The sequence below is a fragment of the Coptis chinensis genome, chromosome 3 (genome assembly GCF_015680905.1).
Source record: "Coptis chinensis isolate HL-2020 chromosome 3, ASM1568090v1, whole genome shotgun sequence".
Lineage (NCBI taxonomy): Eukaryota > Viridiplantae > Streptophyta > Magnoliopsida > Ranunculales > Ranunculaceae > Coptis > Coptis chinensis.
The window spans coordinates 18,236,180-18,258,389 of record NC_141458.1 but is presented as its reverse complement, the minus strand read 5'-3'; the positions used below and the strand labels follow the sequence as shown (position 1 = coordinate 18,258,389).

The 22,210-nt window shown below is 35.5% G+C and overlaps 1 protein-coding gene, 1 long non-coding RNA gene and 1 pseudogene across 3 annotated transcripts; all 3 read left to right on the top strand.

Annotated features, from left to right (window-relative positions):
• Positions 1–2,804: 2,804 nt before the first annotated feature.
• LOC147508399 (protein FAR1-RELATED SEQUENCE 11-like) lies at positions 2,805–3,335 on the top strand. The gene has a single exon (XM_086597087.1). The coding sequence runs from the start codon at positions 2,805–2,807 to the stop codon at positions 3,333–3,335; it is 531 nt and encodes a 176-aa protein (XP_086453213.1).
• Positions 3,336–14,181: 10,846 nt separating this feature from the next.
• Positions 14,182–17,363, top strand: LOC147508398 (putative pentatricopeptide repeat-containing protein At1g02420 pseudogene; annotated as a pseudogene). The gene is made up of 3 exons (XR_015218051.1): positions 14,182–16,461; positions 16,542–16,634; positions 16,755–17,363. The product of XR_015218051.1 is annotated as a putative pentatricopeptide repeat-containing protein At1g02420 pseudogene (transcript).
• Positions 17,364–19,596: 2,233 nt separating this feature from the next.
• Positions 19,597–21,617, top strand: LOC147508397 (uncharacterized). Its single transcript, XR_015216360.1, has 2 exons — positions 19,597–19,871; positions 20,356–21,617. It is a non-coding gene; the product is annotated as an uncharacterized LOC147508397 (long non-coding RNA).
• Positions 21,618–22,210: the final 593 nt, after the last annotated feature.

Sequence of the window (22,210 nt, the reverse complement as noted above, 5' to 3'; positions counted from 1 at the left end):
TTCATTGAACTAGGCAAGGGCGTAAGAATATCAAGTTTTAGCATTAGATCATGTTGAAGCTAGAAAAGATAACAACAGTTCAAAACTTCAAATTTCTTATGCCAAAATAAACTTAGTTTTCTTTACACCCCCCTCCCCCCCCCCCCAAAGACCACACCACATCCAAGTCAACCATGCTTGACAGTTATCTTTTTGGTTAATGCATGTAAAAAGACTTCATTGCCTTTTGCCCTTTTAATAGTTTTCTAGCTTTACCCCCTAGAACTTAGGCCAATTACCTTTACCCTCCCAGTTCTTTCATCTAGAGGTTTACTCCCTAAGACCACAACACATCTAAGTTAACTGAGTTTGACCGTGATGTTTTTTGTCAAGACAAATGAAAAGACTCTAATACCTTTTTCTAGGTATAATTACATAAATATCTTGTGATTTTGGCAAAGACAAAATTCAAATTCAAATCATCTAGGACACATGTCATGATCTTGTGAACTCTATCCGACGGCTACCACCAATCCTTATCAAATGACATCCACACCCTTAACATTATGAAATTACACTACTACCATCACTGTAACATTATCTTCTCCAAGTCATACACCACTACCACATAAAAAGACTTCATTGTCCTTTTACGGTTGGTTTTCTCCTAGCATACATGTAGCTTTTAACAACCATGAAGGTAATTATGTAATTTCATAATGTTAAGGGTGTGGATGTCATCTGATAAGGATTGATGGTAGCCATCGGATAGAGTTCACAAGATCGTGATATGTGTCCTAGATGATTTGAATTCCAATTTTGTCTTTGCCAAAGTCACAGGGTATTTATATAATTATACCTAGAAAAAGGCATTAGAGTCTTTTCATTTGTCTTGACCAAAAACATCACGGTCAAACTCTCAATCAATGTGATGGATTGGGTCTTGGGGGTAAATCTCTAGATGAAAGAACCGGGGGTAAAGCTAATTGGCCTAAGTTCTGGGGGTAAACCTCTAGATGAAAGAACCGAGGGGGGTAAAGTTAATTGGCCTAAGTTCTTGGGGGCTAAAGCTAGAAAACTATTAAAAGGCAAAGGGCAATGAAGTCTTTTTACATGAATTGACTAAAAAGATAACAGTCAAGCATGGTTGACTTGGATGTGGTGTGGGCTTGGGGGGTGGGAGAACCTCTAGCTAAAAGAACAAGGGGGGTAAAGCTAATTGGCCTAAGTTATGGGGCGGGGTAAAGCTAGAAAACTGAAATAAACTAAAGACCATGTAGGGGTGTTGTAAGTCTGTTACACGGACCTTCCATCTCCTTACCATAACCTACCATTTGCCTCTTCTTAGATTTAGCCTCCATTGCTTTTGCTGGTGTCTCTACTCGCCTCTTCCAACACATCTAACACCATGAGTTGCAACCTGGAGTTAGTCATATGCTGAACATATACCAGAAGTGAGTCCATGGCATGATAATATATAGTTATAGGGCGGCGGTATTGACACCCCAACTAATGGGATTGGCACCCCTCCATTAATCATATAAATTGTTGTACTTCCCTTTTTTTTTTAATCAAACAAGCACCTCATTTTCTAATTCCTATTAAATCTAGTTCTTTAGACATAAAATAATCAAACAAAAAAAATGCCAAAGGAAAAAACTCTGGCGCTCAACTTGTGGCATCTAAAACCTCGTTCATCGCTCAATCTTGTAAACTTTGACAACAAAGCGCACATAACAATTTAAATTTGAATAAATAAATAAATAAATCACCCACAGCAAGAAGTTTCCTCGAAAAGGTAATGCCCACAACAAGGAGTTGTCGCGAGATGACAAATCTAAGGAAAGTTGTTATCGTGGGCCCTTTTTGTTAAAATTTTTTTTTTATAGCCACCATAAAAAAAAAAAATCAATTGCCGCGAGATAGTTGTGTTCACCAAAATAGAGTATTTGCTTGTGTTAATTATCAAAACTTTTCTTCATTACTTTGATTACAAGTTTTTCTTATAGCGTTTTGCCGCGAGATAGCAAAAATATACCTCGATTGTACTTTTTTTTGTCATGGTTTTGGTGTTGTTCTTGGAATGTATAAAGAAACTCTAAATAATAAAATGAGGTATCCGTATGTTGTGTGTGTTCAAAATTTGAAATAAAAAAGAAAATAACAAAAAAATCATTCGCGGCAACTCCCTTGTGTGTGTGTATATATATATATATGGGGCTGGCTACCTTGATGACAATTCAATTGATGTTTTTATCTTGACAGCGTCCACGTCCGTTTGATCACAACCCATCCAACGCCCAAGAACTATTCCTTATCAAACAAAGAATTCAGGGTGGGTATAATGGTCATTTTGATTTTCTATTCATAAAAAAACAAAACCCAACAAAACACTCGAGACTTCTTCTTCCTCTCTCTTCCTCACTCACTCTCTACAGATAAACCCAACAAAAGATCACCCGACTATTCAATTGGAGCTCATTATCTTTCTTTTTCAAAAAAATCACTATACTATTTTTTTTTGAATTAGCCATCTCTCAGAAACCAAGGTAAGTTAATCTTATTTTATCGTTCTTTTGGTTTTCCGATTTGTAAGAAGTTAATATTCTTTGCTTTGATATTGTCCTTTTGAACTTAAGTGCTTCCTTTTTGAATTAGAATTCTTAGTTGTTTGTTCTCGAAGAATTGCTCTATAGCCCTCTTCTATACCATAATCGTTTTTTGCTAATTAGAATAGACGTTAAAATTGTCAATTTAATATATGGGAGTCATTAATATCTATTTTGCGTCATTTGATATTTTCTCTGTTTCTTTTTTTGCTAGAAATGGAAGAAAATGTTAGAGCTTTTGTTGGCACTTCTTCTTGTTGTACTGATTCTCAAAGTAATGACGTTAATAAATTAGTTGCTCCACACTTAGGTATGAAATTTAATAGTGTTGATAAAGCAAAGACTTACTACAGAGAGTTTGGTAAACAGGAGGGATTTGAGATTCGTGTTCGGACTACAGATAAAAAACAAACGGGTGTGGAATTGCTTTCTAGTTGTCTATTGGTTTGCTCACGCGAGGGGGTCCATAACAAGAAAGAAGAAATTGAAGGTGTAGCTTCGAGAAGTACTTCGACTATTAGATGTGGTTGCCAAGCTAGAATGCGAGTTACAAAAAGAAAACTTGAAGATATATATGATGTGAGTTTGGCTGAAAATCGCCATAGCCATGGTTTCGTCACTCCGTCAAAGAGACAATATATGAAAGGTAACAAAAATATGCCTGAAGCTGCAAAGAGTTTGACAGAGGTTTTTCATGACAACGGTATACCTAGTAGGGAAAGTGGCAGACGTTTTCCATGGGGATGAGATTGGGTTTCGGAGAAAGCATTGTTGGAACCACCATTATGGTTTGACGAGAAAAATGCCTAAAGATAATGATGCAACAGCCGTGCTTTTACTATTTTAGGCAAAAAGAGTGCTGAAAATCCTCGGTTCTACTATGCGTTCAATTAGATACAAAAGGTGTAGTAGTAAATTTCTTTTGGGTTGATGGAAGGTCCCGTGTCCAATATGAGTACTTTGGGGATGTCGTATCTTTTGATACAACATATAGAACTAATGTTTACGGTATGCCGTTTGCCCCTTTTACTGGAGTCAACCACCACATGCAGTCCATTCAGTTTGGTTGTGCCCTGCTACTTGATGATGAGGACGAAGAGACATTTGTGTGGTTGTTTTAGACATGGCTTGCAGCTATGGGTGGTCGCCCACCAACTTCAATACTTATTGACCAAAGATTTAGCGATGACTGCAGCTAGTTAGAAGAGTTTTTCCTACTATTCGACATCGATTTTGTCTTTGGCACATTATGCATAAATTTTCGAGAAGTTGTCATTTGTTTACCATAGGCTCGATGCTTTGTGTTCAGAGCTTACATATATTATTTGGAAGTCATATAGGATTGTTGATTTTGAAAGCGGGTGGTCTGCGCACTCATGTTGAAGTATAACTTGACCGAAAATACTTGGTTGATGAAAATATATAAAACCGTGCGCCTTGGGTTCCGGCTTATCACAATGACATTTTTTTTCGGTATGCATACGACCGGCTAAGTGAATCAATGAATTCTCATTATGATCAATTAGTTAGTTCGACGACTACACTTATGGAATTTGTCCATGGTAATGAGAGGTCTTTGGAATCGATAGCCGGGGAATGAAAGGGAATCGATTACCGTCAAACATACTTCTCGCATTGTGGCTAAGGATGCTTTCCTCCTCAAGCATGCAGGTAAAGTTTATACCATTAGTGCTTTCAATAAATTCAAGAAACATTTAGAAAAGGCTAAGATGAAGTATAGAATTGTTGGAGAAGAGATAGACATACATGGAACAGAATTTATACATGAAGACAAGAGACATTAAGCAAACTTCAATTTGGAAAGTGGCTTTTAATAGAGGAACTTTGGAGGGTGACTGTGAATGTAAGAATTTTCAGTTCAAGGATTACTTTGTGCTCATATTTTAAAGTTTTTCAGCGTTATGACATCAAGAGATTCCGAGATCATTTTATTTTGAAACGGTGGACGAAAAGGCAAACGATACAGAGCGGTGTTTGATGGTGGACTAGTGGCGGTCATGAAGACCATGAGCCATTAAGAGTTGCCCATTGTATCAAGGTTGCTACTCAATTGGCTTATGATGCATCAACTAGTGTTGAGACATATGCATATTTTATTCAGAAGATGAGTGAAATGTCTATTGGAGTTTCGGAGCTTAAGGAAACTATCAACAAAACGGATGCAATGAATAATGAAGCACCTCCAGTTGAAGAGCCTATAGTTGATACCTCACAGGTAATTTATTTAGTTTGTTTTTTTTATCTTTGCAATGATAAAAATCTTATTTGATTTTAACTCTTAAATCTTCTTTTCAGCTCTTGGTTTTAAATCCCAACATTTCTCAAACGAAGGGGAGGAAGAAGAAAACGGAGAGAATGAAAGGCCCCAGGGAGGAAGCCTTAGAGAATCCAGGAAGAATGTGTAAATCTTGTAATAAGATTGCTAAGCACGACTCCAGAAATTGTCCAGAAAAATTAAAAAACAAGAGTGTGGAATGACATGCTTGTTGAGTGTGGAAGGACCGTTGGTTATGTTCTTACCTTATTTTTTTGGGTTTTTTTTTTTTCTAATTGTAAGAATTATAAAACTATCCAATTTTTTGGGAGCTTACACCAATGATTTCGGTTTTTTTTTATGTCGGATAATTGATACTAGAAAAATGGCATGAGGCAGCTGATCCTAGGTTGTAGAAATCATTGGTGTAAGCTCCCAAAAAATTGGATAGTTTTATAATTCTTACAATTAGAAAAAAAACACCAATGATTTCTAATTAGCAATTCAAACAATTCAAAAAATTCAAACAATTCAAAAATTGACATCATTCAGAAACGTGGTGGCACTTCGTTCCAATTTTTTTGAATTGTTTGAATTTTAAATTGACTATCCAGTTTTTGGGAGCTTACGATTGTGGAAGGACCGTCATTTTAAACATGCCTCCACGAATACAAGGAGGATTAAGCACCCAAACCCTAAAAAGAAAATGTAACGAAGTGCCACCAATTCTCATTGTTTATGAACCCAATGAAGAAATCGCCAAAATCAACAATGAACACTTAATGTTCATACTCTTGTTGGACTATGAACATTCAAATGTGTTCATACTCTAGTGGACTATGAACATTGAATGTTCATACTCTTGTTAGACTATGAACATTCAGGTGTTCATAGTTGATGCAATCTGATTTGCCAATGATGTCAATGAAGTTGGCATATGATGTGTATGTCAATGAAGTTGACATACGTCAATGAACCGAAAAGCGGGTAACAAAGTCGGAAAAGACATGGACGTGCCCATATTTGATTGGAAATGTCAAAATAAGCATAACCCACAGCTTTGTTGTGGGCACCACCCTCTCGGTCCCTAAATCCATCATTTAGGCCTTCAAAATCATTTAGGCCTTCAAAAATCCATCATTCTTCAAAAACAAAGAATGTTCATAGTCATGAGCAATGAACAATTTATGTTCATAGTCATCACGAAAAGAACTAGAGGGAGTTTTGATAATGTTCATAGCTATTGAGAAAGGTCGTTACTTTTGTCCGCAAGATAATGCTACCGGGCTTCAAATGAGTGTCAGATTCAGTGATATAGGTAATTTATACGGTTTCTCTCCTACCGATAATTCATACAAATTTCATCTGCCATATATTCACCAACAATGTGTTTTGGGTCTTTTAATGGACTAGTGATATTATTGGATAGTATTTCGGCGATATTTATCTATGGAATCTGGCGGACAGAGGCCAGATTTCATTACCATCACTTTCGGATGATATTGCAACATGTGTAAACAAGGTTATGGTATCCTCAAGTTCGAATTGTAGTGATGATTATGTGGTTTTCGTAACTTTTGTGGGAGTGAATGCTTTATATTTCAGCAAATTGAGTGATGAGGAATGGAGTGAATGGACTATGTTTGAAACTTGTTCTAATATAATAGTACAAGCGACTTGCTATAAAAACAAGATTTATGCTCTTTTACATTGGGGGACTTTTGAAGTTTACGATCTTGAATGTCCTAATAATGGTCCAATTCAAATCATTGGTACCACCACACAAAAACCAGTTTTATACTTTCAAAAAACGATGATACACCAAATTGGAGAAGAAGGTAGGCCAAGAGCTTATGATAACAGACTCGGAATATATCGTAAATACTACTTGGTAAGGACACCAGATGAAGTATTGATGATCATTAGATATGTGCAATATATAGGGAAATGGACATAAATTTGGTGTTGGGGAAGTTTGGCAATCTGATGGCGGTAATGATGTTATCCGCGAAAAGAACTAGAGGAGTTTTGATAATGTGTTTGGGAATTAAATTAGTCCCCGGATTATTTGCCTTTTGAGTTTAGAGCTCTTGAGGTTGCACTTGAGGCTGTTTGTACATTTCTTGATGCTCGGGTGAGTTATATATAATTTTGTAATGCATGTTCCCAAAAAGTAATTCAAAGAAGGAAACATCAATTCTTGTTTCTCTACTACATATGCTAGGAACCGAAAGCAACTTAGTGGAATAATTCTCGGTGTAGCAGAGATTATATGATCTGAATGCCGCCATCTATTCCAAACTAGTATAAAACAAATGCTAAATATAAAGCACAAAGTTTAGAACGAAACTTCTAAGCAATGCTCTAATTCTCCAAACATACAATAATATGAATATTAGTTAAACCTAAAAGTGCTTCATTTAATATTCCCTTGAAAGTTTATGTTGTTCTTAGAGATACAACATTCATCGTTTTCTTATTTAATTATTGCTATACCGGGTAGATTATTTCCTAGATCTTATCTCTTTTTTTTTTTTTTTGGAAAGGAGAATTTTATTAAATGTATCAAAGATACAAAAATGTCGATAAACAAAGTGATGGTGAGAGGGACCTCACTTACAGGGACACCGCAAGTTCGGGAAGAAAACAAAAGACCATATATCGCATTACCACGAGGAGGATTAAGCACCCAAACCCGAAAGAGAAAATGTAACGGTGCCACCAATTCCCATTGTTTATGAACCCAATGAAGAAATCACAAAATCAACAATGAACACTTAATGTTCATACTCTTGTTGGACTATGAACATTCAAGTGTTCATACTCCTAGTGGATTATGAACATTGAATGTTCATATTTTGTTAGACTATGAACATTCAGTGTTCATAGTTGATGCAATCTGATTTGACAATGATGTCAATGAAGTTGGCATATGATGTGTATGTCAATGAAGTTGACATACGTCAATGAACTGGAAAAGCGGGTAACAAAGTCGGAAAGACATGGACGTGCCCATATTTGATTGAAAATGTCAAAATAAGCATAACCCACAACTTTGTTGTGGGCACCACCCTCTCGGTCCCTAAATCCATCATTTAGGCCGTCAAAATCATGTTTTTGCCGTTTTAGGAAAGTTTTGTTTTTGCTATATCTTTTGATAGGAGATTCCGTTTTCGATTTGGTCAATTGGGTTAATTCTATTTTGATTAGTAGTTTCTTAATATATGGTTATCCAAAAACTTTCCATTTTTGGAAAATTTTGAGTTTTGTGGAAATTAGGGTATTTCGCCTATATAAAGGCTGGTAGTTTGTATTAAAGTTTTCAGTTTTGGTTTTGAGTTAATCATATTAAGAGTTACCACAATTGGACTATGAACAGTGATATTAAGAGTTAATCATATTATGGGCTATAAACATTCTTTGTTCATATCACAATTGGACTATGAATATTGATTGTTCATAGTTATAAATATGAACACTCATTGTCCATAGCTATGAACTATGAACATAGCTATGAACACTCATTGTCCATAGCTATGAACTATGAAACATAGCTATGAACAATGAGTGTTCATAGTCCATATTATGCGTCTTATGAACAATCATTGTTCATAGTCCAATTGTAGTATGCACAAAAATATTCATAGCTCATGACTATGAACATTGATTGTTTATAATAATGCGGTATGGACTATGAACACTCACTGTTCATAGTTCAATTGTGATATGAACAAAAATGTTCATAGCTCATGACCGTGGTATGAACAAAGAATGGTTAATTTGAGATACCCCTTGTTTTGCGGTTGAGAGGAGTGATTTTTCCCGATAATAATATCATCTTTATTTTTGTTTTGGTAAACGGTTGAGATTAGATCATCTCATTTATTTTAGATCGGGCGGTCGAGATTAGATCTAACCATTTTGGTAGTCTTCCACACGCGTACAAAATGGTAAACTTTCTCATATATAGTGTTGTACACAGCTTATATAGTGAGGTATGAACATGGATTGTTCATACCCCAAATATGTATGAACAATGAATGTTCATATGAACAATGAGTGTTCATAGCTCATATTGGGGTATGAACAGTGATTGTTCATACCCCAAATAAGAGAGGGTACAATGGTCATTTGACTTTCTATTCACAAAAAAAAAAAAAAAAACAAAAAATCCACGACCCCATTCTTCTTCCCTCCTAACAAAAGCCATCTCTGCATAAAATTTTATAGTTGGGTATTGATTTGTGTATAATTCTTCAATTTGGAGATGGGTTTAATTTACCTTGGAGTTATCCTCATAAATATGAAGTGGGTGATCGGTTATCTGTTGAAGTGAATTCTTTGACTTCCATTGAATCATTGATAAAGAAATACCTTATATAGTTATGACACATTTTTTATGTAAACCATTGGAAGGAATTAAAGATATGGATGGTTGAGTTGAGAATCTTGGTGAGTTTTTGTATCTCTTTGATTCTATTGTTGAAAGAGGAGGTAATCAATTTTCAAATGAGTTCTTCAAACTTGATTGAGTTGGGTTTCAAGGATTCAACTTTAATTATATTTTCCTTTTGATTCTTAAGATTTGATTGTGGGTTAACCGGTTCCATTAAGTTTCAGTGCAGAGTTTTTCATGAAAAAACATGGTAGTGGGTTTCTCTCGAAAACTTGGTGGTGGGTGTCCCCAATAGTGAGGAGAGAGAAAAGAGGATGAGGAAGAAGAAAGAGGCCAGTTTTTATCCAATTTTCTAATCTAATTTGTGAAAGAAAAATAAAATGACTATTGTACCCTCTCATATTTGCTTTGTGAAATTAGTGCAAGATCTGGACGTTGGATCGGGTATAATCGAATGGACGTGATGAGCTGTTAAGATGGGCTGTCATTTTAAGCTGTCAAGTTAGCCAGCCCCTATATATATATATATTGACCTTATTCCAAAAGGATTCTGAAAAGTCTCTTGAGAGAGTACTCCAAGAAACACAATCAAGAGATCTCTTTAACTCACTGACTTTATTATACCTCTTTTGGAAGTTAGACCAAGGCTTGATTGAATTCTGATTCATCTTGCTAAAATATTTAGCAGTAATCTTGAGAATCTAGAGAAGGCTCTTTTTATTGTTATGGTCAAAAGAATTGATAACATTGTCCAAAATGGACTTCTGAAAGCTGTGAAACTTCTGATATGTAAAGAACTTATGTCTGTTATCATAGACATAAGGTAACTCTAGATTATCAAATCGTACTTTTCTTTTACCAATACTGTTAGACTTTCTAGAAAGAAAATGCGAAGAACTTGCAATGGTGCTGATATAATTAGACTCCAAGGTTTTACCCTTGTTGGTGATGCCAGGTTTACTAACAGACTCCTGGGAATTATCCCAGTTAGGGAGGCCTAAATTGTCCTCAAAGTTGTTGATAATTTCAACATCAGCAGTATCCTATAAGGATTTAGAGGCCACTGGTGGTTGCTCTGAGCGCTGTCCATATAATGGATTTTCTAATGAACCAAATTGGAGCATTTTGGATTTTGCAAAAGACATTAAATTATGTCTTAGATGTATAAGATATAATCCCGGAGAAATATTCTCTGAATAATGAAGAGTATGTCGTTTCCAAAATATTTGGATACTCATGGAACTCATCATTTCGTGAATTATATTTTACAATCTTGGTTCTTCGGTTCCTGCAAAGAAGAAGAAATAAATTCGAAAACCAAAGGGTGATTCTCGAAGTTAGTGTAAATACCATAATTATCAATTTTATTAATAGGAAGGATGATATTTAAAAAAGGGGTTCCCAGTATAATTTGCTGGGTAAGATATTTTATTAATAAAAAGGATAGAGGTATATTAACCTCATTATTACTAATAGTAACCTTAGTAAGTTTATACTAAATAGCTATTTTACTACCACTAGCATTGGTCATAGTTTGAGTAGTAGTTTCAAAGTATTTTTGAGGAATTAATCTTTCTTGGATGCAATTCATATCTGCACCATTGTCAACTAAAGCAATATAATCAGTAAGAATATATTCTTTGTTAATAATCAAAGTTATAAAAATATTCCATTTCCTAGAAAATATGGAGAAAATAAAATTGCAGTGTTGGAAGTCATTGTCTGACTTTTCTGTAATAACTTCCTTGAATTGGTGTTTCTCAACCTGAAACACTCTTTGCTTTAATTGAAGAATCTCCTTTTTAAGATTCTGGACCTCATTATTTAGGTCATGAGAAACTAGAGATTTTGAAGAACTAGATTTATTCTGTCCTAGGTGATCAAAAACTTCTTTAAGATTGTAACCTTTAGAAGGATCAACAATATTATCCTTTACTGCTTTAAAGCAAATTTTAATTAACTTCAGCTTAGTGTTAGGGTTATTAATAGAATCTATAAGATCTAAGACAACTGTTGATCATAGGTTAAGACATTAATAGTCAACCCGTTCATCTGTAAGATAGCTTCCATGCTATCACATTTTGCTTGCAGCATGTTAATAGTTTTGGGAATTTGTCCTTTAATTATTAAAGGTATTGCCTATATCACTGAAGGCACCCATAGTATGCATCCAAATCTCCATATTCTCCTTCCTGCCACATTTTGGCAATATTTTCATATTGGAGATATGTATTTAATTGATGAATTGTTAGAGATGAGATTTATTAAATCCATCACCATCAGTACAGAGGTATCTTTGGAAGTAGGAACCAATAACAGAACATTCATGGCTACTCCGTTGGTTCAATCCATAGAAAATACTATGATGAAATGGCATGGAACTGTTTACTGTGAATTTACCACAGCTTGTCCTGAATATACAAAATATGAAAGTTTAGTTTGTTTACAAGTGTTCTTGCTGCTGACTAATCACTTCCGCATTAATCAGGTGTTTTACTTGATCTCTCTTTTTGTTTGGTATCAGAGCCATGACAGTTTAAATTGAGGTTAGTGCATTAACGGTGAGGAAATGTCTTACAATTATATTTAATTGTTTTATTTCATAAGAAAGATGTAAGTAAGAGATATTAGTATGATTAAGGAAAAAGTGTATGAGGGTTACTCTTTAGGACTACTTGCTAAAGGAACGGTTTTCCGACCACAAGAATGTCTGCCTGGATCCTAAAATAATGTTGACTCTTCTTTTCCAGTATTATGAATAATATATTGTTAGAGATGAAGTTAGGATAACTTAATTTCATTCTTGTTGATATAAGACTATTTGCATAAGCAATAGGTCATTATTGTTTCTTTACATTTATATTGGTAACTCTGGGACGTCACCCAAGTCGCATAGGGTATATACAGTGCCGTTTAGCAGGAAATGCGTTTTAGGCCGTTTGCTCCCCGTAAAGCGTTGACATACGTGGTTTTACTTAATATAAACACTAAAGACTTAATTTTGATTGTACTGTTTATAATATTTGGAGAAGAAGACGATGTATCAATGATTGCATCATGAATAGTTTTAATACTGTTTGGTATGATTATAATTCATTATACTCTACATGTTATTGCACTAACACCTCAACCCCCATGGCACAGTCATCAAATGATGATCTGAGTTCAATTAAGAACACAGAATTAATCGAATATGATCTCGACACACAGGACAAAATGAATAAATGGACGATTCCTAATATGGATCCCAAAACCATATATAGATATGGTAACTGGATTGAAAATGACCAGTAAAATTGCTATAAAAACTATAGAACAAACTATTAGTTTACATTCCATGAGTAATAATTTGCATCTATCAAGTCCTCGTGATTTATATCCTTATGTGAAAAATTATAAATTTATTCATGTAGGATTAATATAGGTTGCTTTCAGACCTTTGACCTTTTTGGGTATGAATGCTTGTATTCAAGCAACTCTCAGAGATGCTAGGTGTCTCGACTATTTATCGTCTCTCATGGGAGCAATAGAAACTAGTCTTTGTCATGGACCAGTCTACTTTGATGTCTATCCTAATTTAAGTTTATCTTTATCGGATAGAAATCTTTATGATTCTTTATCATTACAAATTCAGGCTAAAGGAAATAACTTTTTACCTAGATGTGAGGTGATTGGAATTACCTACAGAATTCACTATAAGGTGTTACAAACTTTAACTCCTAATGCACGGAATAAATCTACACCAGGTAAAACTGTGTTAATCGATACAAATCTTTTAACTTCTAATGTAGCAACACCAAGGATGATTTCTTGGAGTGAAATTCAATTTCCTGATTCATGGATCTGTAGAAACGCTGTTCAACCACAGCCAATCATTAATAATGATTTAGATCAAATAATTCAATCAACTGAAGGTGAAGTTATATTAAATTTTAAGAAACCTTTTGTTAGTAGAAGTTTGTCTTCGAGGTCTTCTTATAAAATCTCCATACCACAATCTTCTAGGCATTCAGTTTCAAAAACTGAATCTTTATCTCAGTATAATCAATCAGTAGAAGAGATTCGTATATCTAATCAACAAATGCCACATGGTATTTATACACAGAAAGCTAGGGAATCTCCCACAGTGTCAGAAATGGATTTTGTTTTATAATGGATTACACATATTATCAAACAAATCAATTTTATAAAATAGAATATGAAACTTATCCTTTAGTATATTTGGTCCGAATCCACAAACAGAGACCTTTTGATATATCAAAACTCTTACTCTTTCGGAATCTAAGGAGAAATTTCATATTTTGTATATTCAGGACAAGCTGTGGTAAATTCATAGTAAATAGTTCCATGCCATTTTATCATAGTATTTTCTATGGCTTGAACGGAACCAACGGATATATATATATATATATATATATATATTTAATTGGCATATATATATTTATAAATTTAATTAAAAGTCCGCTTTTAAATGAGATCGAAACTTTTTATCTTTGGCGGGTTCGAGCCCCAGACTTCTAGTATCATCACCCAAAGGTTTTACCGACTTTGCTAGTCGGCACTTGCCCGTGTGGGATATGGAATCTTACAGCAACCCGATGTCGTGGATTATACGATCTTGCGACAACTCGATACCGTGGAATGTGCAATCTTGCTACAATGCAATGCCGTGAAACTATCGGGCATGTTGGTGTAAAAAACATATAATGAATAACCATTATTGTTCTACTCTTTTGCCAAAGGGGTGCCAATCCCATAAATTGATGTGGTGAATACCGCCATCCCTATCTTAATAGCAACATGACTCGATCTTATTTGTGACCAGCGTTTCTCAAAACAATTTGTTTTCGCAGCATGTAATACAGAAATCCTGACACAACCCTTTGGCCTTTGTCTCCAACATCATAAATTTGAATAACTCTATAATTATACGATTATTAGACACTTACATTGTTCATAACCCAATGAATTCAAAAATATCAATGCTGCCAATCCCTGAAATATATGAATGTGCCGAATTATGAAATTTTGTCCGATATATTCGAGATTTGAGTTGTTATAAACCCTAAACCCCTCAAACCAGATAAGTGTAAAAAAGAGAAAAATGATTCTCCTGAAATCCTATTTCGTTCAATCGCCAAAAATTTGCAATCCTCAAACTTTCAACTCCATCACTCATTTCTTCTCCACACTTGACACACCCAAAAATGAAGAAGAAAAAAACATAGAAACAATATTCCACATAGTCAACAGTTCTGAGTCAACTCAAAACTTGAAAGACTCACTCAAGTCAACTCAAATCTACTTATCAAACTCGTTAATTGATGGGGTCTTAAAAAGGGTAAGATTCAGTCATGCTAACCCTTTACAAGCACTTGATTTTTTTAACTACACTGCTAAAAAAAGTGAGTTTTTTCATACATCATATTCATATGATACATTGCTTTATATTCTAGGTAGAAACCGTAAATTCGATCAAATGTGGGAGGTTTTAGTGGAAATGCGTAAAAAGGATAAAAGTTTGATTACTACGCGAACGTTACAGGTGGTTTTAGCTAGAGTTGCTAAAGTTTGTTCTGTTAGGAAAACTGTAGAGAGTTTTAGGAGGTTTAGGAAGATGGTTTTGGTATACGATACTAGTTGTTATAACGGGCTGTTGAGAACTTTGTGTCAAGAGAAGAGTATGAGTGATGCTAGGAATGTGTATCATTGTTTGAAAAAGGACTTTAAGCCTAATTTACAGACTTTTAATATACTTTTATGTGGATGGAAATCTTCGGAAGAGGCTGAAGGGTTTTTTGAGGAGATGTTGGAGTTGGGGGTTAAGCCTGACGCGGTTTCGTATAATTGTTTGGTTGATGTGTATTGCAAGAATAGGGAAATTGATAAGGCGTTAAAGGTGGTTGAGAAGATGAGAGATGCGGAATGACTCCTGATGTTTATACGTACACGAGCATTATCGGTGGATTGGGGTTGGTTGGTCAGCCGGATAAAGCGAGAGACGTGTTGAAGGAGATGATGGAGTATGGATGTTACCCTGATGCTGCTGCATATAATGCTGTGATAAGGAATTTCTGCATAGCGAAGAGGGTCATGGATGCTTATAACTTGATGGATGAGATGGTACATAAGGGTTTGAGTCCAAATGCTACAACTTATAACTTATTCTTTAGGATTTTTTATTGGTCGAATGACTTGGGCAGCTCCTGGAATTTGTATGAGAGAATGATGGATGCTGGATGTCTGCCGAATACACAGTCTTGTATGTTTCTTATTAGATTGTTTAAGAAGCAAGAGAAGGTGCAGATGGCTCTGGTGCTGTGGAAGGACATGGTGGAGAAGGGGTTTGGGTCATATATTTTGGTCTCTGATGTGTTGTTTGATTTGCTTTGTGGGGAAGTTGGAAGAAGCTGAGAACTGTTTCTTGCAGATGGCTGAGAAGGGGCATAAGCCAAGTAATGTCTCATTTAGGAGAATCAAGGTACTTATGGAACTTGCCAACAGGCATGAGGCTCTTAAAATCTTGTCGAAAAAGATGGGTATTTTCGGGCCAATAGTCCAGGAACGCGACAGGATAGAGAGAGAGGCATCCTGACCTACTTTTGAGCTTTGGTTATGTCTCCATTGTTGATTGGTCTAGCTTAAGGATTTGGATGAACAACTGATTCTCAGCTGCTGCCCTTTGTTTCTGTTGCAAGGAAGCACTGCAGGAGTGAAGTTTTCAAAAAGATTATATGTTTGGCAGCAAGCTCCTGCGTCAAAGATGTGCAACATTTATGTAGTTTATGATAGGACAAAAGGGACCAAGGTCTGCTGAAAAGACAACCTTGTGTATATAATTGCTATTCTGTTAGAGAAAGTAGAAGGTGTATATTTCATTTGTGGAGATTCGTCGACTTGTTTCTTGCAGAAGAAAGAGGAAGAACAGAATCTAAGCAAGACTTTCTTAACTGTGGTCATGGACAATGCTTCAGAATTTCTCGGAGATGGCCGTTGTTGTTTCATGTCTCAAAGTGTGCCAGGAAATAAGATCTTACCTGTTGAAGTAGGTTGCTGTGTCTGATTTGTGGGGAATTCCTATACTTATGGTTAAGCGTCAGGTTTTGGACAACATAGCTTTGATCTATCTGATCAGAAACAGCTTTCCAGTTCTGATATCCTTTTCAGCAGAAGCTTACTTTTCACTGCTTGATGAACCAATGGTATTGTCTTCGTAAACTCTGCAGTCTACGCCTATTTAATTGGACCCTTTAGGATTTAACCAAATTGACACTTCTTGCAGGATTTTTTAGATCTTCATGCGGGTAAGTGGTGCCCTGCAAAATAGGCAATGACTTTTTTAGTGGCTTCCCATGCGAGGGCGATCTTGAATACAGTATGACCTTCCCTTTCTCTTGGAAGTTTTATTTTCAGAGGTGGTCCACGCTTACTGTCATCTGTTGTATTGTTTTTCCTGACGGTCTCACTTATAACTACATTTTATTTCATGTTACAGACCTATACATTACATGGACAACTTATGAATCCTTTTGAGACGACATTAGGAAACAACTTAAAAATCTGCAAAAGGTTGCGGAGTCAAATGAACGGGCAAAGGAGCAGGTAGTCGTGTTTATCCTCGTTTCTGTACTTAGATGTAATCCTTATTGTTGTAAAGATGTAAACAAGATATGTCTGATTCTAGAAAATAGGTTTACATAGATCTTTGTTTCTAAAAAAACCTTAGAAGCAACACCTCGTGATAGATGTATAGATTAGCTGCTGAATTGGGTCAAATCTAGGTTACATGGACACGCCATATTTTGAAAAAAATCCGTGTCGGATACGTAGACCTGTGTCCGTGTCGGACACATATTGTATGTAATTTACCTCGAATTTTGATATTTTGCGGTGTCCGACAATTCGTATCCGTGTCCGATACGGACACACCTACCTGTGTCAATGTAACCTAGGGTCAATGTAATCACGGGAGTTGGTTATTGATGGTATCTATGAGTCTATGTATGTTCCTAGTAGTTAAAAGTCTACTATTCATGTGTAAGTATTAACAAAATAACTGAGCTTACAGGGTTGAGTAATTAGTATATGAGCAAATTCATCTCCATCCACCGATTGCAAAGATGCTCAATTTATACAGTGAACTGTTTGGCTCTGTAAATGATATATGTGTACTAGTGGATGAGGGGAAAAGCGTCTTTGTTTGATTTACGTCAAGCAATTACGGCAAGCAAAAATCTTTGTTTTTAAAAACAACTCTCTGTTATTCTCTCAATGTGAATTGAGATTTGATTTAGCTTTTCTTGGTTTTAACTTAACTTCCCAAACAGCCAATAGTAAATCTGTCATAATGAGGTAGCTTATGATCGCTAACTTTTGTTGATTTTTGCCTTTTCATTTATTGAAAATCCTCAATTTGCACGGGTTCACTGCTTAATATCTGAATCAGCTCAAATGACTATGCTTTATTGACAACCAGGTCTTCATTAAGTTGGTTATATTTGTTCTGTTTTTGTATTTTCATCTCAATTGGGTTATATTGACAATGAGCTCAAACTCTCAATTACAGTTGGTTATATTCGAGCAAGTCGGGTTCAAGTACGTCCAGAAACAATTGTAGTCCACAATTAGAGTTTAGTTTTACTTTTTGATTTCTGATCAGGTCTTTTTGGCATCTGGGCAGAACATCGAACCGAAGTCTGCTCCAAAGAACCCCTTGCTGCCTAATTGAAAAGTGCCCCTGTTCTAAAATTCTAATGAAACAGAACTGAGTATGTCAACTACGTTGCTCGTTTTCCTTTGTATCCATCTCCTGGAAAAGTGTGTTCTTTTACCAAACACCTGAATTGATTTTAATTAAACTTAATAGTGTTTCTTTAGTGGATTCTGTTCGCTTAGATGAATACCAAACCGTTTGAACTAAACAAGATCAGAAAACAATGATTGTGGGCAGAGAGAATTTGAACAGATGAGAGGATACGTTATGCTTTCCCAAATTTTGGTGTTGTAACTTTTGAGTCGCAAGAGTGAGTTTTAGTACTTTGCAGTTGAGGTGGAAGAACAACGCCAATTTTGCCAATCACCCCAACTATCAAATGAGACTTGAAGCAATGAATTCTTTGCAAGGCTCAAGCACGCGCGTAATGCATGGAATAGGATCAAGTACTCCATTATGTGTAACAAGGATGCAGGGGATGAATTAGTGGGCAAATATATTGTGAGGCCATGAATAGATTTCAAGTTGGATAGAGTAGTTTTTTTTTAGCTCAAACCGAATGTACATCTATGTCTGAAACAATGACAAAATAATGAAATGGTCTGCCTAAAAAAAGAACAGTTTCAAAAAGAGGAAGCGAATCACGATACTAATCGAATGTGATTTTGGTTAGCAGTTTACAACGGTAAAGTTGTGAATGTTGCAGCTTCATGATTCAAAGATGAAGTGAATGAAGTCAACATGAACAGGAAATACCAAATGCTCATTTCTTGCCATGGCTTTTCACGTGATAAACAAATATAAGTTTAAATAATCTGTGAGTGAGGATATTAAATGAGCGAGCATATTAAATGAGCCAAATGATTTCTTGCATGAGTAAACAAATGAAATAATCTGTTTGAGGATATTAAATGAGCGAGCATGAGTTGATGAGCGTTTGAGCAAGCATGAGAGTTCTTTCACAGCGTGACTGATTTAGCCATGAGATAGTGGAGTAAACCAATTAAAACACTACATACAATGTCCCAGAGGTGTATAATAAGTTAACTGTAGTGATATACCAAACACTATATACAATGTCCCAATATCCAGAGGTGTATAATAAGCTAAATCTAGTGATAATTCATTGAAAAAATTACTGTATTTATACAATTCCCAATTATCAAAACTCTTTCCACTTCAAAATTTTAAATGGGCTCTTTCCACTTCAAAATTTTAATTGGGGAATTTCTACTTTCCAAATAAAGTAGAGAGAATAAATAGAAATGATTTGGTATAGAGAATAAATAGTTGAAAATAAAGTAGAGAGAATAAATAGAAATGATTTGGTATAGAGAATAAATAGAAAGGATGTGGTTGTAATAGTGTCGGGAAAGTATTACAAAATAATGAAATAGGAAAGAAGGGTTACATTGAAAGGGTTCAACTATTTTCTTGTAAAAGGGTTCATGATATCTGAAAACAGTTGTAACTGAATTCTGTTAGATGAGAATAGAAAATACGTGCTTATATTTCCTTGAAAAACGGTTCATGATATTGAAAACAGTTGTAACTGAATTCTGTTATATGAGAAAGATTGTAAGCATAAGTAGTATAAATAGATTCGTGACTGTAATGTAAACTTAACTCAATAAATAAGATGAATACTCATTTCTTGAATCAACATGGTATCAAAGCCATTCCCAAAAGTCAGTCATGAAAGCATGAAGAAAGAAGCTTCTGATTCTTTCTTCAATACATTTTTGAGTTTAATACTCAATTGATTATCACAACAAGTATTTCTCAGTCTTTCTCATCAATCATCAAATTTTCGTCTGATTATTCATTATCGACTTCATAAATGGTTCATCACTGAGTTCATTAACGAGTTCATCACCTGATATTTCAAAGATGGCAAAGGTATTTAAGGAACTTCTCGTTAATTACACGAAATTCATGAAATAAAATAGAAAAAAAATGATATGCAATACGAGAGGCAATGTGAGAGGGGTAAAAAAAAATCAGTAAATAGATGAACTAACAGAAGTGGGGAAGTGTTATCAAAAAATGAAAAAGGAAGAGAGAATTATTACACTCCTAGTTATAGGGAGATATTCAGATGAGAAGAAGAGCTGAAAAGACGTGTGTGAAATTAAAATTAAAGAGCCGAAAACTGCATTTACTTTTTTGAAAAAAACTACGGTCCTCTGGGCAAAGCCCCTTTTGGCCACTACATCTTCATTACTGTGATGGATAGATTACCACATGACATTGCCATTATATCTTTTCAAGGTTGCCCGTTGGTTCTCTCCTTCGATCCAGGAACGTATGTAGCTTCTGATACTATATTTTCTAGTATCACGCAGACCAGTTTCACATCTAAGTTCTTTTTTAATGTTGCCAGGTAGAAACAAGCAGCTCTATATATTGTGGAAGACAATGAGGATGAACACGTACTACGAAGGCTGTGCGCGTCCTTTTATTAAGATGCGTCCTTTTATTAAGATTAGTAAAGAAACTATCGTTGACGATTTCAAGGGTAGAACTCATTGTTATGGGTTTGTGCAATGGCCTTGTATGTGTCTCGACGTCAAAAAGGTTCCATTAGACCCCATTCACATAGTTAACCCTATTACTGAAGAGCACTATCAGCTCCCAAGCCTTGTAATTCCTGAATCATGTCGGAGGGTTGGTAAAATGTTATCTGGATTCGGCTTCGATATGTTTAAAAGGGAATGGAAGGTGGTGCTACTGTTTTTTTTTACGTGTTGCGTACAACTAAAACCATCATGAATGAGATGCAAGTGTTTACCCTAGCTAGCAATTCTTGGAGAAGAACAACTGGTAACGTGCCAAGCATGCTACTTGAAGCCTCTACACTGGCTTCACATGTATTAATCAATGGCTCTCTTCATTGGCTCACCGTCGCAGGTGCAAACTTTTCAGATACTATGCTGCTCATTGTGTCATTACACTTTTTTTTTTGGTCAAAGTGTCATTACATTTGGGGTGTGAAGATTTTGGAGTTATCCAGACACCGAAGTCAATTGTAGTGAATTGGAACCTGAACTATGACCTAGGTTGTTATGGACTGGGGGGTGCTACAGGAGTGTCTTTCCTTGGTGAATTCCTCTCTTCTAGATTTTATCGACATATGGGTGATGAAGAATGACAATGGCATGGACAATTGGACCAAATTTTTTTCTATTCAGAGAAGACTAGGTCCTTTTTCTTCCTTACGTCCACTAGTGCCTCCAATGCATCGAAAGAATGGTGATATTTTGCTACGGTATAAAGACAAACTGGTTACTTGCAATGCTGAAACAAACAGGTGTAAGTTTCTTGGTATTGACAAGTGTAAGATCTTCCAGGGCTTCACGTTTAATGCATTTCCATTCAGGGACAGTCTCTTATCACTCAAATCCGCCTTTGGGATGGACAATGTAGAGAAATCTTTTAGCAGGAACGTTAGAAGAAAATGCTCATCATAGAGAGCCTATTTGCAGTCTAATTGATTCTATTTTTTCTTGGTATCCGTTGGTATGTTTGCTAATATATGTTTCTTGTGCACAAGTTTAGTTTCAGACAGTATGTGTTTATTGAAGTCTTTGGGAGAGGGTCTTCATTGTATACAGTTTGATAAGATATGATGCAACTTTGTTTGGTTATTGTTTAGTGTTTGGCTTTGTCTTAACTAATTTGTCCTTGTTTTACTTTTAAGTTTCAAGTGTAGAGTCTGTTGGGTATGTAGTTGAGGTGTTATCGAGTCTAGTTGTATTGGCTGAAGTACGAAGATAGTGGGAATGCCCACTATGTTCAGTTAACAGAAGTTATGGAAAACTAAGGTTCTCTGTTCTGTCTGACAGCAGGGACGGAGGGATTTTTTTGGGGAGGGGTTATATGAGGGGGCAATAGTGCATTAGTTCAAATAATTTTCACTGCAGCCAGGCGTCCTCAGATGATGGAACTAATAAACGGAGATTAATCAGATTAGCAAGTTTAGTTTAAACAGAGTCATAGTTGATGTTACTTTGGAAAGTTTAGTTTGTTTAGAAAGTTGGAATTGATTAAAGTGTTGCATTACGAACCCAACTTAGTATAAGTACTCAGTAGTACAAGTAGAAATAGGAATCTGGTTAATTAAGTTGTGGCATCAAGCTTTGAGTTTTATTGAATCAAATAGTTTTCAATGTTTCAAATCACAATTCGTACTTCCGGCATATTCATATTTTAACTCCAAAGCCCTTCCCTTGGTAACC

Excerpts from the sequence above, each read along its gene's own strand:
- LOC147508399 (XM_086597087.1), top strand. The coding sequence starts at position 2,805 with ATGGAAGAAAATGTTAGAGCTTTTGTTGGCACTTCTTCTTGTTGTACT.